This window comes from Chelonia mydas, chromosome 13 (genome assembly GCF_015237465.2).
Source record: "Chelonia mydas isolate rCheMyd1 chromosome 13, rCheMyd1.pri.v2, whole genome shotgun sequence".
Lineage (NCBI taxonomy): Eukaryota > Metazoa > Chordata > Testudines > Cheloniidae > Chelonia > Chelonia mydas.
Genome location: NC_051253.2, coordinates 14,112,832 through 14,129,491, shown reverse-complemented (window position 1 = coordinate 14,129,491; position 16,660 = coordinate 14,112,832). Strand labels below are relative to the sequence as shown.

At 39.9% G+C, this 16,660-nt stretch overlaps 1 protein-coding gene across 9 annotated transcripts in view; it reads right to left on the bottom strand.

The window, feature by feature from the left end:
• Positions 1–477: 477 nt before the first annotated feature.
• BCAS1 (brain enriched myelin associated protein 1) overlaps positions 478–16,660 on the bottom strand; it is an 85,148-nt gene continuing 68,965 nt past the window's right edge. For 4 of the 9 annotated variants that reach the window (XM_043527018.1, XM_043527014.1, XM_043527012.1 and 1 more), the window contains 3 exons: positions 13,853–13,918; positions 8,353–8,604; positions 478–1,466 (listed from right to left, as the gene is read on the bottom strand). In XM_043527018.1, the coding sequence (XP_043382953.1) occupies positions 1,392–1,466; positions 8,353–8,604; positions 13,853–13,918 (393 nt within the window). In that variant the 3' untranslated portion in view covers positions 478–1,391. The remainder of the gene's footprint in view (positions 1,467–8,352; positions 8,605–13,852; positions 13,919–16,660) is intronic. The other 5 variants (XM_043527020.1, XM_043527013.1, XM_043527016.1 and 2 more) reach the window with 3 other exon arrangements.

Genomic DNA, 16,660 nt, shown 5'->3' with positions numbered 1-16,660 from the left:
TTATTTCCTACCTACAAAGGATCCTAATGAGAAGGACAGATCTTTTCACCTCTTCTTTCATAATACTCATCAGGAATGTCGTTCTGCAGATGCTATAGAATCCATCTGCCTACAGTGATGATATTTGGAAAGGACTGAAGTTTGAAATCTGATTTTCAGTTCTAATCTATTCTTGCATTGAGGAAGTATGACAGATATTTATTCCACAACCAAGCATGGTATGGATGTGTAATTTATCCTTGCTTACATATCAATGATCAAAGAATAAGGACAACCTGAGTCCCTGTATAAGGATCTTCAGTTAAGGATTAAAGATGTGAATGATTAATTTTTTTAAAGGAAACGCATTTGGTTGTATATTGATTTATGTATGATTTAATAATCTATAATTCAGATGCTTCTATGCATTAAAATGTCAGTCCCACCGTTCCCTGTTTGAGTTAGCATAAGGGTTTAATAAACCAAAGAAATCTGAAATCATTTGTAAAATTTATTAACCCTGATTATTACAAGAGTTTTGTAAAGCAGGTAGAATCCTGATCAGTCTTAGGGTTGCTTTTTATTAGGATTAATTACAGATATGAATGGAGATGAGTAACTGACAAAACAACTAAGTTTTTTTTTTCTTTTCCTAAATCTGAAAAACATTAACAACATAAGATTGTAGATATATCCTCTGAATTAGTAGTATAGTGGAGATGCTAGCGCCCTCTTGTGCTGTATGAATAGTTTAAGTATTTGTATTTGTTATTCTACCTCACCAAGTTCAAGGAAGAAACTGTGCTTTAAATCACTTCAAGCCTTTGCATTTTAGCCTTTTAATTTACATTAATAATGTACAGACCAATCTGAAGCATAATCTTAAAACCACTGATTCTATTATACTGCAGACCTTGCTAATTACAACATAATGACAAACCACATAAGGTTCGGTTGGTTGGTTGGTATTGACCTTTAAATATAAATTTTATCAAAATATGATTTTTTTTATGACCACTTTAAAGCTCTGTAGCTGAGAATTCTTTGTCCACTGCTTTGCCACAAAAACTGCAATCCTTTCATCATATTCATTTACTCTGCTATTCATCTTTTTCCACTGTCACTGTCTGACCTCACCTATACTTCCTCTCACCCCTATAGACTTAAAAATCATTCCCATGACCTCCCTTTAATTATATTACACATTGTTTCTTAATGACCTTTACAGTTACTTACTAACATCTAATGAACAAATTCTGTAAATGATACACCTCAAATGTACACAAACGTTTGCTTTAGTCTTCAGCGTGGCCCTCTTTTGATGACAGCCATAAAAAGGAAAATAATGAAACATTTTTACTGCAAGGGAGCTCATAAAGAGTGGCTGATTCTTCAGCAGCCAAGCATCTTCATTACTTGGATTTTCCAGCAGGTAGAATAGACACTGGATCTGTTTGCACTTCAGCATCAGATGTCCGTTTCGGCCCCTGAGGAAGAATATACAGAAACATGTAAAAATAGTTGAACCATGTTGAAGAACAATTACATCTGCAATTATGTTTTGGTCCTTTGCAAACAGACATTTCCATTGATGTTACTTCTCTTCTCTCCTCAATTCTTCTCCTTTAATCAGTTTTTAACACTACCGCGAGCTGGAGCCACATCTGCACACTCCCCACAATGGGAGTAAAATGGTGCAAGCCACAACTATACCTGAACATGGCTGTTGCTCATTCTCTCTGGTTATTGTTTTGAGAGAACTGCACTAACCAACCATGCTATATTATTGTGGTTCTAGAATAGTTCTCAATAAAATATCATTGTCCAAACTGGTTACTGCACACGTACTAGAGCCCTTCAAATGGGTTTAGGAATTCTGCTCCCAGTATAAAGGAACATTAAAAGCCTTTACGTATTTAGGTATTTGAAAATGTCGTAATGTTATTGCATTTGTAATGCCCTGTCTATACTACAAACCCAACTCTTTTGGCAACAGTTCATGACACTCCTCTGTCCTGATTATAACAAACATGGTTGAGTTGCATCAGCTCTATTCACAACACAGACATGGCTCTGTCTTACGTTGGGTGAAATTTTCCAAGTAGTTAAAGCCATACTGTAAACCCAGTTTTAGGAGATATGGGGTGCCCTGCCCCATTTCTAGTGGTCTTGAAATCAGCACAATAAATAGAAATATGCAAAAATCAGTTGAATAATTCTGAAGGACAGGCTTCTTAAGCAGTCTAAATCTAAACCCATGTCTAAACTATACAGCTAATCCATTTTAAAATTTAGTTTAGCTGAACCAGATCTAAAACCATTAAAAGATTGCCTGCAGTAGACCAGTACCATGTGTTAGCTATGTTTACGCAGCCTTACCTACCATTCTGTCTAACTGTGTTTATTTAAAAAAAGAACAGGAGTACTTGTGGCACCTTAGAGACTAACAAATTTATTACAGCATAAGCTTTCTTGAGCTACAGCTCACTTCATCGGATCCGATGAAGTGAGCTGTAGCTCAAGAAAGCTTATGCTTTAAAAAATTTGTTAGTCTCTAAGGTGCCACAAGTACTCCTGTTCTTTTTGTGAATACAGACTAACATGGCTGCTACTCTGAAACCTGTGTTTATTTAGTGCATTACTGGGAAATCTGGACAGCTATCATTCATGACTTCAGCAGTGGCTCTATTGCCTGGAGAGGACATGCACACAGTGTGGCACCAATAATGCACAGAGCATTGCACTCTGGGACATACAGTTTCACAGAGAAGTGGGAGAAAGGAGGACTAGCTAAACTAGTCTCACAAGCATGGTTAGGGAATCCTCCCCCTTGTTCGCGAAGCAACAGCAGATACTTTGACATTAATCCACGTGGCCATGTTAATGACCTGCTGCCTGCTGGCCATTTTATTTTTCTTGTTCTAAAAAATTGCAGCATAACACCTCTCCACCCTTAAAAACCACCACCACCACAGTTGGCCAAAGAGGGCACTGTTTTATCCTGTACAATCTATGTTGACCCAGATGCAGACAGGTGCGACTCCAGTGATTGTGAGTTGCACCCGCTTACACCAAAGTTGAATTTGAACCACTGTCTAGAACTAGATGGCTTCTAACTGGTTATGCCCTGCAGACAGCACAAGCTGGCTTGTTAAACGCATCGACATTGGTAGTTGACCATAATTATAAATCAACAACACAAAACAAGCTAGTCATTCCAAATTTAGCCAGTAAAGAGAGTCTGAACATCAATTAAAAGATTTCCCAATGTTAGATGATTAGCTTGAAGTCTGTCAACTGTAACTGTGTCTGTGCAATGCATGAGTACGTTAACTTGAGAAATAAGATACTATTATTTGCCCTATTTCCTGTAAATACTGCAGGCTGGAAGTGAACTCATTTTGACTGACTTAGCACATTTGCCAAATAACATCATTTATTTATGTTCACCTATAGTGCATCCTGATCGCTGAGCCCATTTTCAAAGTGGCTTGTTAAATAAAACTGGAAGCTGGAAAGGGTGCTGGCCTGTGATTCTTATTACCTAGAATTTTCAAGGCTCTTGAAAGTGTTGATACCTCTGTTTTAACAAGCAAGTTCCAGATCTGCCCTCAGATGCATGGGCGGGCATGGTTCCCATTGGTCCAAACTCTGCTCTCAGTTATTCCTGTACAACCCCTTTGAGGGCTAACCTGGAGCACATTTAATTTGGATTGTATCTGTTCTAAGTGTGGGATCAGGAATGTAGTGATAGAACGTCAGTTCTGATTCGGAGTGCGCTCAACAAAAGCATTGCCTCTGTGCACACTGTACTGAAGATCCCGATTCAGATAGTTCCCAAGAGTGTTTTCATGTGTGGAGTACCCACAGTTTCCGTTTATTTCATTTTGAGTTGTCCTACTTCTGAAAATCAAGCCATTAATCCCTAGCTTTAGTAAATGTACATTTTCCTGATTCCCACTCTACCCTAAATTCCTTTGCATTTTATTATGTTGTGAATTCCTCTTTTGCTTATATAACAGACGCAGAATTGTGTAGCTTCTTTCAATGAAATTCAGATAGTCAATGACCCTTGTTCTCTGACAGACCTATGCTATTGGTGCTGTAATTTTGCCTAATAGCATAATCTGTTCCACTAGTAGCTAGGAACAGATGCCTGATCTCGACTTTCTAATCTAGTGCATTCCTCTACATTCCGTTTCCTTTATACTATGTCCTTTTGCAGAAGAATCAATGGTTTCAGGGCAGAGTGTTTTTTAAAACAGCTGGCCAGAATTCAGGGGACAATCCATTGGACTTTGCCCATGAAAATGCACAATGGAGTATGGAGACAAGTAAGGTCTAGAGAACCTCCACTTCTGCTAAAATATCTTCTATCCCCATTTTATCAGTCCAGAGCTCAGCACTCTATCAGAGAAGCTCTTACCAGATTTCTGGACTGATACTTTAAATGGAGGATACTATGATTGGTTTATGTATAGTCTAATACTCTAAGAGTTTAACTATTACAACTTGTGGTGTGGACTTTTCCACTTATTTTGGTTTGAACTATCATTGTTTTATTGGAAAGTGTTGGTTTTTGGAAGGATTGGGGATTGACTTCCTTAGACATGGGTAAAAAGTTGAGTCATAAATGTATGAAGGACTGGTAGTATGCTGTCAAATATTTCAGTCTGGGGAACACTTCTGTTTTAAATGCTGAATATTCTTCCTGATTGGAGAGGTGAAAACATCCATCTCCTCTGTGCAGCAAGATCTGGTAGTGGGTTGTCTTTCCCAGTTGAAGAGCTAGCCAACTGGCCAGATAAGCTATAAATCTAAAACCTTTATACTGTATACGTAAATAAAAAAAGAGTTATTCTGTTCACGAAAGAGGAAAGATACCTGAGTATTTTAGGGCTCTGTTAATGCAAAAAAAATGATGCACTGCATGGCCAAATTCATATCAGGCATGAGAAATGCAAACGAGCAAAGAAAAATATCTCAGAGAATCTCTTTCTTTTCTCTCTTCACTTTACTTGCTTGTAGCAGTATCCACCTCTCTGTCTCTGCACGCAATCTCACCTCTCTTGGTGCAAGAGCCTTCTCTGCTCTGGCTCTGAGACATCCTTCTGCCTCACTGACTCTCGTACAAAAACATATTCTCTTGTTTGCCTCCTGATCTCTTTGCAATTATTCTGATGCTGTTTCTATTTAAGGCCAGGTCTACACACACAAGCTTACAGCGGCCCAACTGTACCGATACAGCTATGCCGCTGTTAGAGTGCTCATATAGCCACGTTATGACGATTGGAGAGAGCTCTCCTGTCGACATAATAAAACCATCTCAACGAGCGCCCACCGACATAACACTGTGCATATGAGTGCTTATGCCAGGAAAATTTACGTCGCTCAGGGAGGTGGGTTTTTTTACATTCATGAGCGACAAAAGTTTTGCTAGGCACTAGTGTAGACATGGCCCACCTGTATGAAAAGTTTCTGGATGCAGCTTGTTTGAATGACAGAATACAAAATAAAGAACTATTGTCTACAAATACAGAAGCCCTTTCTCACTCATTGACTTCAGTGAGAATTTTGACTGAGAAAGGACATTGGTATTTGGCCCACAGTATTTGATTTCTGCAGAATTCAAACCAAGAAAGCAATTCTCCATTATTTCTAGAAACAATAGAGGTAGTAAATATTTGCCTGCTCAATTTGTAACCCATGTGAGGACTCCCTCTACCCAGTTCCCATAAGAGGTTAACAAATCTACTACAGCTGCTAGCTAAATCCTTTAGCTCAAGCAATAGAAGCTCATGGTTTTATACCAGGAGGTCCCAGGTTCAAACCCTCCTGTTGGCCAATCATAGAATATCAGGGTTGGAAGGGACCTCAGGAGGTCATCTAGTCCAACCCCCTGCTCAAAGCAGGACCAATCCCCAATTTTTGCCCCAGATCCCTAAATGGCCCCCTCAAGGATTGAACTCTCAACCCTGGGTTTAGCAGGCCAATGCTCAAACCACTGAGCTATCCCTCCCCCCCAAAGTGGGATTGTGGGATTGGTTACAAATATACATAATATGAGCTGAGTTTTCCAGACACGTGAGCACACTGTATGCTTGTGAGTCATGTGGTACATACACACACATTTATATACTTGTGTATATTGGGGACTTGCACGCACATTGAGTGGGAAAGTAAACACGCACTCAGGAGCACATGTCTAATAACTGGGACCAGTTTGTACAAAATACAAAGAGCGGATATAAACAAGGTTCTGCTTCTCCCAGAGGATGCTGAGGAACAGGATCTACCCGTGACTTCAGTGGAAGCTGCAGACAGTGCTTAATTTGTAATGAAAGGTGCTGGGGCTCAAGCAATTTTTTACTTTCATAACTGATGTGGCAAGCACAGTGGTGCTGGGGCTATGAACTGCCAAGCCTAGAGGTGTTGGGGCTCAACCCTTACAAGCCCCAGCACAAATTAAGCACTGGCTGCAGATGAATGGAAGTCAACGGAAATTATTAGTACTTAGCATCTGGGGTGAAATCCTGAATTCAATGGCAAAGTACCCCCAGATTTTAGGAAGGCCAGGATTTCACTCAAGGCCCCTAAATGATACAATTTTTTTTCCTGTTTAACATATATGTAAGTGGCTTCATTATTATTAAGAGATCATGCAGAAAGAGTTAAGTTTCCTTCCTTCTCCTTCCCCGGACAATATACAAATTTTTTTGTAGTGCAAATAGCACAGTGTAGGATAGATCACAATGCTGTGAAATGAATGTTAATCAAACACTCCTTATGATGTGGAAAAACATCTGCCACAAAATGAGTCATATTGTTCTGAACAACAGCTTAACTTTCTAACGTAATGTTCTAAAAGGGCTAGTTTTCAAATCAGTGTCAATTTAAATTCTGTTCTACTTGCTTTTTCCTCTTCTGGGCAGTGGTGGTTGGCTCAGTTTTATTTTATTTTCTAGCCACCCTCTGAGCAGAGCCAGGGGAAAAAAAGTTGTAAATAACCTATCACAACCGGATTCATTACAACTAAGGTGACCTCCTCGTTTTGTATTCTTCCCAGCACTGGGTATTCTTGGTGATGTCCATTTGGGATGTAAAAAGATGTAGCTAGCCTTGGATGAGGGTCTGAAGTCAGGATTGATTGCATAACACTTTGTACTCAGTCTGTCTGTTGTGGTAGGGAGAGTGGAACAAGTTGCTTCCTGCCAATTGATTTTATGAATAACTACTAGAAAATGCTTAACTTCTCTGTTCCTGGCACTGTTCCCCGCACCCTTCTCCGAGAGAAGAACCGCGGCCAGTGGGAGCCGCGATCAGCTGAACCTGCAGACGCGGCAGGTAAACAAACCAGTCCGGCCCGCCAGGGGCTTTCCCTGAACAAGTGGTGGATCGGCTTTGAGAACCACTGGTTTAGAGAGAAGGCTTCTTAACAGAGGCAAGTGGCTATCTGTGAACTAGCTTTTGCATAGCTCACCATGAGCGAGACAATGTCGGTGAGGTAATATATTTTATTGGACCAACTTCTGCTGCTGAAAGAGACACGTTTTTGAGATACACAGAGCTCTTTTTCAGGTCTGGGAAATGTAATCTGAGCCTCCTAGCTAAATACAAGGTGGGACAGATTGTTAAGCATAAGGAGTTAACACATGTTGCAAGAGCCTATTCACAATGAAGTAGGCAATGAACACCTCTGCAGTCATAGCACAAAGGAGGATTAGTGGATTACTGATTGTTGTAATGAGACATAAAATCAGTGTCTCCGTTCATGATTTTTAATGTCTAGCAAAGTTATGAATTTTAGCTCCCATGCTCATCTTTTGAAGGTGTGGTGCAGCTTTTCTTTGAGGATGAGGACTGAGAGGTCGGATATGGAGAGAGGTGGTTTTGTAAAAAGCGTTCACCTGCAGGTGATAGGGTATTTGTGTCTTATCATTTTTTTCTGTGTGAGTTCATTTGAGAGCTTAGTGATTGTCTGTCTGGTTTCACCCACCTTGTCGTGCTTTGGGGGACTTAATAAAAGATATTACCTCAGCCATCTTGTCTCTCTCATATCCTGGGACCAACACAGCTACAACAACCTTGCTTGCCAAGGGCTCACTAGAACCAAGCATGTGTTCCCAAGACATTTTCCATCTGCTCTAATGTTGACTGGCAGCTTTGTTCCCACTTTTCCCTGCCTCTGGCTGAAAATGTGCTGCCGTAAGGCCCTGATCCTGCAAGCTGCTCCATGTAAGTGGACTCCAGGGCCGCTCCATTGAAGTTAATAGCGTGTACCAGAGCAGGGGTCTGCTCACAAGAGGCAGCTTGCAGGGTCGTCATTTAAATCAGCCGAATCACGATTTAAAAGCAAAAATTAATTTAACCTACTAAGCCCTTAAAAAATCCTCCAAATGACTGTCTCTTCTCTATTTTCTTGAGGGGGGAGTCCTTCGCAGTGTCTCCTCCATTCTGGATTGAGTCGGTGGCTGTGGTTTGCTGTTTTCTGGAGTCTTGCTGATCTTGGGTTTCCTGTTTGCTCAGCTCTGTTGTAGACGTTTTGTCTTTTGAACTCTCCTTGCTCTTCTGGCCCACAAGTTCACTTTCCGTTGGGGCGACTGGCCTCTCTGTGGAGCCTGATGTCTAAAGCAGTTTCAGACAATGGTTATTTTTAGTGGAAAATATAAACATTTTGGCAGGAGGTTCATAAATACAGTAAAAATCAAAGGCCACCTCCAATGTACAGAGCTTGGGCCTGATTCAGCAGCCTTTACTTAGGACAGTAGCCCCAATGAGACTGAGATCACTTATGTGAGTAAAGACTGAGGATCAGGCCCTTTCTGCATAGCCTTTATTTTTATATATTTCTACGGTGAAGCTTCTTTAGCAGGCAGCGGCACGTGATTAAAAAAGAAAAGACTGTATATTTATAGATATATAGAATTACATGCATGCTCTCACAGCTGCAAAGATATAACCGTCTCTGCATCCCAAGCTGCAAAGTCCCCATAGAAGCTTGAAAGTGCAAGGGAAGGAGCAATAAAGACAGGCAGCAGGGCACATAAAGCAGAGGTAAAAATATCCCATCTATAAAATTACAGTACTCCACCAGGTGATTAACAAGCCATGATTTGGCCATGGAAGTCCAGTGTTGCATGGAATTGCAAAAGGAGACACTGTGAATTCCTCAAAACACAAACAACATTACAGAGCAGACAAATACAGTGAAGGTAAGAACTCAAACTGAGAAAACAACAGGATAGGGTCAAAGGTCACAAATCAAGATTCAGATCTGAAGAACAAATAAAATAACATGATGATTTTGTCAGTTTCTGTGGCTGTACATTTGTGCTAAAACATTTGCTTGCAAATGGGAATTTCTTTTTGCATTATATAAGACTTGTCAAAACTATACTGACTTACTTATTGAGTTAAAAAGAATCATGGTAGTGGAGCCTACAAATTAGACATATTTAGGCCATCTGCAAATTTGGCCCTTGCAGCCTGGAGATGCCCCCATGGTTTAACAAATTGCAGTGTTGCCAACTCTTCTGATTTTATTGTGAGTCTCATAGTAGTGGTTGTTTTTCTTAAAGCTCCATCTCCTGGAATCATGTGATTACAGGAGAATATCAGCTTTCACTAAAAACAAAGTCTTTAGCTATCATGGTTACAGAGAAACTTCAAAGTATAAACTCTAAAGGCTCAAGAACCAGAAGACAAATAAAAAGAACCCAAAATCTACTATTAAAAAAAACACCTCATGATTTTTAAGCTCATCACATAATTTTGGGGGCCTGATTTATGATTTTTGAATTCCTGGGGTTGGCAATACTACAACTGGTCTATTTTTCACATAAGTCCCTCTTTCATTTTCATCATAGAATCATAGGGTTCAAAGGGACCACAAGAGTCATCTAGTCTAACTCCTGGCCAAGATTGCAGGATTCGTTGTGCCTAAACTATCCAAGACAGATGGCTATCAAGCTTTCTTTTGAAAACCTCCAGTGAAGGAGCTTCCACAACTCTCCTAGGCAGTCCGTTTCATTGTTCTACCATTCTTATGGTTAGGAAGTGTTTTCTGAGATTTAATCTAAGGCTATGTCTACACTATCACTTTTGTCAATAAAACTTTTGTCAGTCAGGGATGTGGAAAAAAAGAGCCCCTCCCTTCCCCCAACCAAAATAAGTTTCACTGACAAAAGTGCCTGTATGGACAGTGCTATGTTGGTGGGAGACGTTCTCCCACTGACGTAGCTACAGTTGCTCATTGGGGGTGCTTTAATTAAGCCGACAGGAGAGCTCTCTCCCACCAGCATAGAGCAACTACATGGGAGACCTTACAGCAACACAGCTGCAGTGGTACAACTGTGCCGCTGTACGGCCTGTAGTGTAGACATCGCCTAAATCTGCCATGGTGTAGTTTGAACCCATTGCCTCTTGTCCTGCCCTCTATGGCAAGAGAGGACTTTTCTCCATTTTTTTAAGGCAGGCTTCCAAGTATTTAAAGACGGCTATCATGTTCTCCCTTAATCTCCTCTTTTCCAAACTAAACATACCCAGTTCCGTCAGCCTTTGCTCATATGGCTTGCGTTCCATCTAGGGTGACCAGACAGCAAGTGTGAAAAATTGGGATGAGGGATGGCGGGTAATAGGAGCCTATGTAAGAAAAAGCCCCAAATATCAGGATTGTCCCTATAAACATCTGGTCACTCTAGTTCCATCCCTTTGATCATCTTTGTCACTCGCCTCTGGATCTATTCCAGTTTTTCTACATCCTTGCTATAAATGTACTGCTCACACCAAAATCTTGCAGGTCAGAGAACCTTTGATTCTATATCCATACCAGTTCCACTGCTGTTGAAGATAGAACAACTTAATTCCTTGACTAAGGCTATGTCTACACTACAGCCTATGTCAGCATAACTTATGTCACTCAGGGGTGTGAAAAAACCACCCCCCAAGCAACATAAGTTATAAAGACATAAGCGCTCTTGTGCACAGCGCTACATCACACCACAGCTTCTGCTGCTGGCGGAGGTGGTTTTATGATGCTGACGGGAGAGCTCTTCACCAGATGCGCTGCAGCTATGCGGCTGCAGCGCTGTACTTAGAGACACGGCTTCAGTTATAATATTGTCGTTATTTTCAACTTTGAGCCCCTGTTCCTTTTCTTTTGGGTAGGTAGTAGGTCTATGTATTGCTTCCTTGTACATTTATTTCTCCACCTTTCCATAAAATCAGATCTATATCATTTCTCTGGAATTCCCTCATTCTGGTGTGGCACATAAGACGACGCATCAAATTTGGCTCTATAATCGGGTTTATAATGCAGTTTGAGCAACGGCACTGTACACCATAGTGAGGCCAGCTTTGAGTCAGAGTTTCAAAGGAAAAGGAACATTCTTAAGGCAAACTCAGATTTATCGACACAGCCACTATGCTTTATCTTGTAAATAATTGCATCTGGGGTAAAAGAGCTGTTTTTTCTGTGTTCCGTGGGCACCCAAAACTTACAAAGGGGGTTTCTGAGGGTGCAAGGAATGCAAGGAAAAGTGCTACATAAAACCAAATTTAATTCTGTCTATCCTTATTCTAACTAATTTCAATGTCAAACAAGAAGCACTCATTTGCTCACCTCCTGCTTTGTCTGACAAGATACTTGTCCCTCTTATTTGCCATAGATTGCTTTTTGAAATGTGACTATTTAGTGGATTCACAGACCTGCATGAACAACTAGATACAATCAAAATACAAAGGTTCTTGCACTACCACAGGCCATGTCCACCCTACAGGTGTATGGTGGTATAATTGCTTCCATCATTGTAGGAATTCCACCTCCCCGAGTGATGGTAGATAGGTTAACAGAAGCATTTTTCCATCAACCCAGCTGCATCTACATCAGGATTCTGCATCTACATCAGGTCAGCATTGCTAGAGCAGTCAATGGTGTGGATTTTTTCACGCACCTGAGCACCACGGCTATGCTGACCTAAGTTTTAAGTGCAGACTAGGCCTAAGTTCCAAGATGTGAGGACAGAGTCTAGCCCTGATTAACACCCTATGAAATCAGTGAGATCATAAAGTTTGTAAAGTTAGGGCAGAATCTGCCCTATCATGTTTATTCAATTGTGTGAGTTCCTGATAGTTATTGTAGTTTTTCAGGCCAAATCCAAACTGGCTTCAATGGGACTATTCTGATGAGTGTAGCAAGCAGATTTTGGCCTTTGATGTTACTCAGAAAAAACACTTTAAACAATATCGGTAATATTTTTTTCAGTCAAAGCAGAAAAAAAATCAGATAATCTCTTTGAGGTGTTTCATATTAATCTTGAAAGGCAGGAAATTGACACATTTAATATTGATGAGAGTGACACCAGGAAATACAAACTGAAACCTATGAATAATGAACCATGTTAATGTTTCTCATTTTAAAGGTTGATCAGCATCTGACAAACTGCATTACCTCTTTTGGAGTTAATTTACTCCCACGGAAAAAAGTAATAAAAAAGATTAACAGGATAGTATTTTTCCTGTCATGTTCAACTTAGGCTTGATCCAAAGGTTTTGAAGTCAGTGGAAAGATTCCTGCTGACTTCATAGAGCTCTGGATCAGTCCCCTAGTGCAGTTATTTCACATACAACATGTCAGTAATGAAGAGAGAAATGGAATCAGAGCATTCCAAGAAAAGCTACAAAAGATAAATTAAAGCAGTTGTTTGATACAATAGCATAACCAGTTAAAAACAGGCAAAAAAATTAAAATAAAGTGAAGAATGGATTCTCCTCAGTGCAAGTGAGAAGAGAATCAGGCCCAATACATACATGTTTTTTCTAGAAATATGGTAGGTAATTGGTAGCAAGTGACAATTTAAAAAAAAAAAGAAAGAAAAAAAAAAGAGAAAAAAGTACAGAAGATGAGCCCAGGACGGTAACCTTTAGTCATCTGAGAAGCCTCACTGTAAGTAAAGAATTGTTAGCTTATAAGAGTAAAGATTTCAGAATCAGACCTTGTATCTTCTGTGATCTCTATAAGAGAATAATCAGCTAAAATTAGCTTAAACTATCAGCAGATGTTACACAACAGAAAAACACTTTCCTGATGATAAAAATGAGAATGAAGAAAGAAGGTCTGATAGGTCAATTTTCATCACCACTTTAATTTTGCTACTGAGTTACAGAAAATCATAGCATTCCACACATGGCCAGATTCTTAGCTAGTGTCAGTTGATTTAGCTCGAGTGACATAAAGGGAGGTCTGCTGATTTACCCCAGCTGAGGATCTGGCTCATAGTAAAGTTCACAGCTTTTGAATTTCTACTAGAAAAGTCAGTGATTTTATAAAGAAATCTTGGCACAATAAGGAATATAAAGGGACATGATCAGGTAGTTTTGGCTCATGCTTTAGGTTTTGTTTAAAGAAAAACAGAACAAAGAAATGTTTTCCTGATTTTCGTTAAATTTCAGTGAAGGTTTTTACTTTAAATTTAACTCTTCTTCCATAGTGTCTGTCGGCAAATAATTATCTCTCCAATAGTGCATGTGAAGCACTAGAAAATAACCGATTCAAAAGATATCTGGTTAATTTCACCGTCCAAGGTGATTGAAGTGCAAAAGTAAACAAATAGCATAAAGGCTGTAAAGGAAAATAGATTATAAAAATTGGTTCATTTTACTAATTATTTTATTATGAAAATGAAAAACATTTAGAAATTTTTTTTAACCTTCATCCATCCTTATTAAGCAACAATGAATGGAAAAGATTCCATGGACATGATACCATCTTTTTACAATCAGTGATTTTTGTACTAAAAAGCCAATCAGATACATAAGTGGGAAATAAGCTACAGTGAAACCCATCACCAAGAGATGAATAAATCCAGACACTTACTTGGTGACTGGGGTCTGGCCCATTTATCTCTTCTGAACTGGTAGCCCCTCCATCACTTTTGACTGACTAAAATAACAAAGGAATATAGGTCTTCCAAGCTTTAAGCATAGATTCAATATTAAGTCAAAAGTCTAAAGGCTTAATTTAAGCACGTCATTCCTAACAGTGTAAACGCAAAATAAAACTATCACATCTCAAACTATCTGCAAACACTATTGAAATGGGTCCCCTTCCATGGCTGTATCTCCAAGGTAAATTTTTGCATATGTATTTCAATGCAGCACTGTAGTCTTTTGAAAGGCAATTTTCCTGTTGAAGGCTGTACAATATGAACAGTGTCTCAGTACATAGATGATTGTGATGTATGATAAGTGGGGATGGATGGTGCTATCATCCCTGCCATCAAAGTTAACTAGGGACTTGATTCTAGCTTACAGCTTTGACAACTCGCCTTTATAGGATTATCCTCTTAAGAGGTTGTACTTGTACTTTATTTCTACATATATGCTTAAAGCTGCGGTTGACAATTAAAAACTGTTGAGATGTGCACATTTTCACCATTGCTCTACGTTTCCCACCCCAGTGTATTCTATTTTATGCCTTAACTCTCCAAGGAGTGTGTGCATATAGGCAACAACCTTTCTTGGCCTCAGCCCTTCTTGGCCAGAATAATCAAAGTAGACTCTTAGGCTGTAGCACAGGCAACGTGTTCAAAGTAAACCTTGACTCTGAATTACATTTTAAAAGAATGATCTGATATACCCATATTTTTATATGATATATAATTAGTTTTATGGGTGGATATGACAAAAGGATTCATTAAAATTTGGGTTAGCTTTTAGATTGGAATTAATAATTTAAAAAATTACTAGAACAGTGTAAAAGTACGTCAAAGTGTCTGACTGGGTTCTGTTTCCAATAATATAACATGTTATTCTGTTGCGCATTGCTTAGCCATGGAGTATTAAAGCATAAAGTGAACCCCAGTACTTCAAAGTTCCCGAGCTTGAATGTCATTTTTCATTGCATAAGTGCAGTGAAAACAATGAAAGGATGTGACTTTTGCTCTAAAGATAGACCAAGCGGATTTGTGGTTTTCTGCAGCTTGTAGATTTATCACTTTACAACAACAATATTATCAGCTCAATCCTGAGTGCAATCTCATAGCAAAGATCTCTTTTTGGTGTATGATTCTTTTCTTTTCTCTCTAGCTGTTGAAAATCAATACTAAATAGGAGTTTGTTCAAAAGCTAAAGATTTTAAAGGGGTTTATTATGGGTAACCAAATATGGGGAAAACATTATTCTCTTAAGAACATGTCTTGGCTTGGTTGATCAATTACCTAGTTATATTAATGATGGTTGCTATCTGTGGGAAATGTTGAAGAAATGGGGGAGAGGAAGCACTGTGTGATCTTTGTTACATTACAGGTTAGTACCCTAGTCCATGGTGTATGATGACTGTATAGCGATAAGATTGAGTTTGCGTTTCTTTTTCAGTGACTCTTCTTCATATATGTTTAAGATTAATTTTAACAAGTAAGTTTACCAAAATAGGAGCCACTCTACTGCCTTTTATAGGAAGGAAAGAAGAATAACTTTAACAAACCTTCAGTAATCTCTCATCATTCAAACTACGAATTATCATCAGTGGAGCATAATTAACTATGGGCTAAAACAGTGGTGGGCAACCGGTGGCCCGTGGGCCACACGCAGCCCGTCAGGGTAATGTGCTGGCAGGCCGCGACACCGTTGGTTTACACTGGCCATCCACAGGTACAGCTGCCACAGCTTCCAGTGGCTGCAGTTTGCCAATCCTGGCCAATGGGAGCTGTGGGAAGCTGCGCGGGCTGCAGGGACGTGCTGGCTGCCACTTCCCGCAGCTCCCATTGGCCGGAAATGGCGAACTGCAGCCACTGTTGCAGATGGTCAATGTAAACAAACTGTCTCAGTGGCCTGCCAGCAGATTACCCTGATGGGCTGCGGGCTGGCTGCAGGTTGCCCATCACTGGGCTAAATCCTACAATCCTTACCCAGGGAAAATTCCCATTTGTTTCAATGGAAGTTTTACCTGAAGACTTCACCCTAAAGAACTGCTCTGTTCTTGTGTCTCACTTTAACCAATTTAGGACTGCTATTGATGGGCCCCTGAAGTGTTTCCATGACAAGAAGGGTGGGTCAACATGACAAGATAGCACACAGGGTGGGAACCGGGAATAACCTTGCTAAATACAGGCTACGTTTTTGTGAGTAATGGCTGTCAGTTAGAATTGGGACAGTGTAAAATACCTATATCTATATTTAAGTGGAAGTTGTTACTAAGGACTTGTCTATACTGGGAAATTGACGAGCATAGTTATTCCGGAATAACTCCCCACATGAGCACTCCATTCTGAAACAAAATGTGACTTTATTCCGGAATAATTACTCTGCTTCTGAAGCAGATTAATGATTCTGGAATAAAATCACTTTTTTATTTCAGAATAGTGTCCACATGGGGGAGTTATTCCAGAATATCTAAATTATACCAGAATAGCTATAGCAGAATAGTTTTTCTGGAATAGGTAAGAACATAAGAACAGCCATACTGAGTCAGACTAAAGGTCCACCTAGCCCAGGATCCTGTCTTCCAACACTGGTCAATGCCAGGTGCCCCAGAGAGAATGAACAGAACAGGTAATCATCAAGTGATCCATCCCTGTCACCCATTCCCAGCTTCTAGCAAACAGAGGCTAGGGACACCATCCCTGCCCATCCTGGCTAATAGCCATTGAGGTATGCCAGTCAGTTTCCCCCACATAGACAAGAA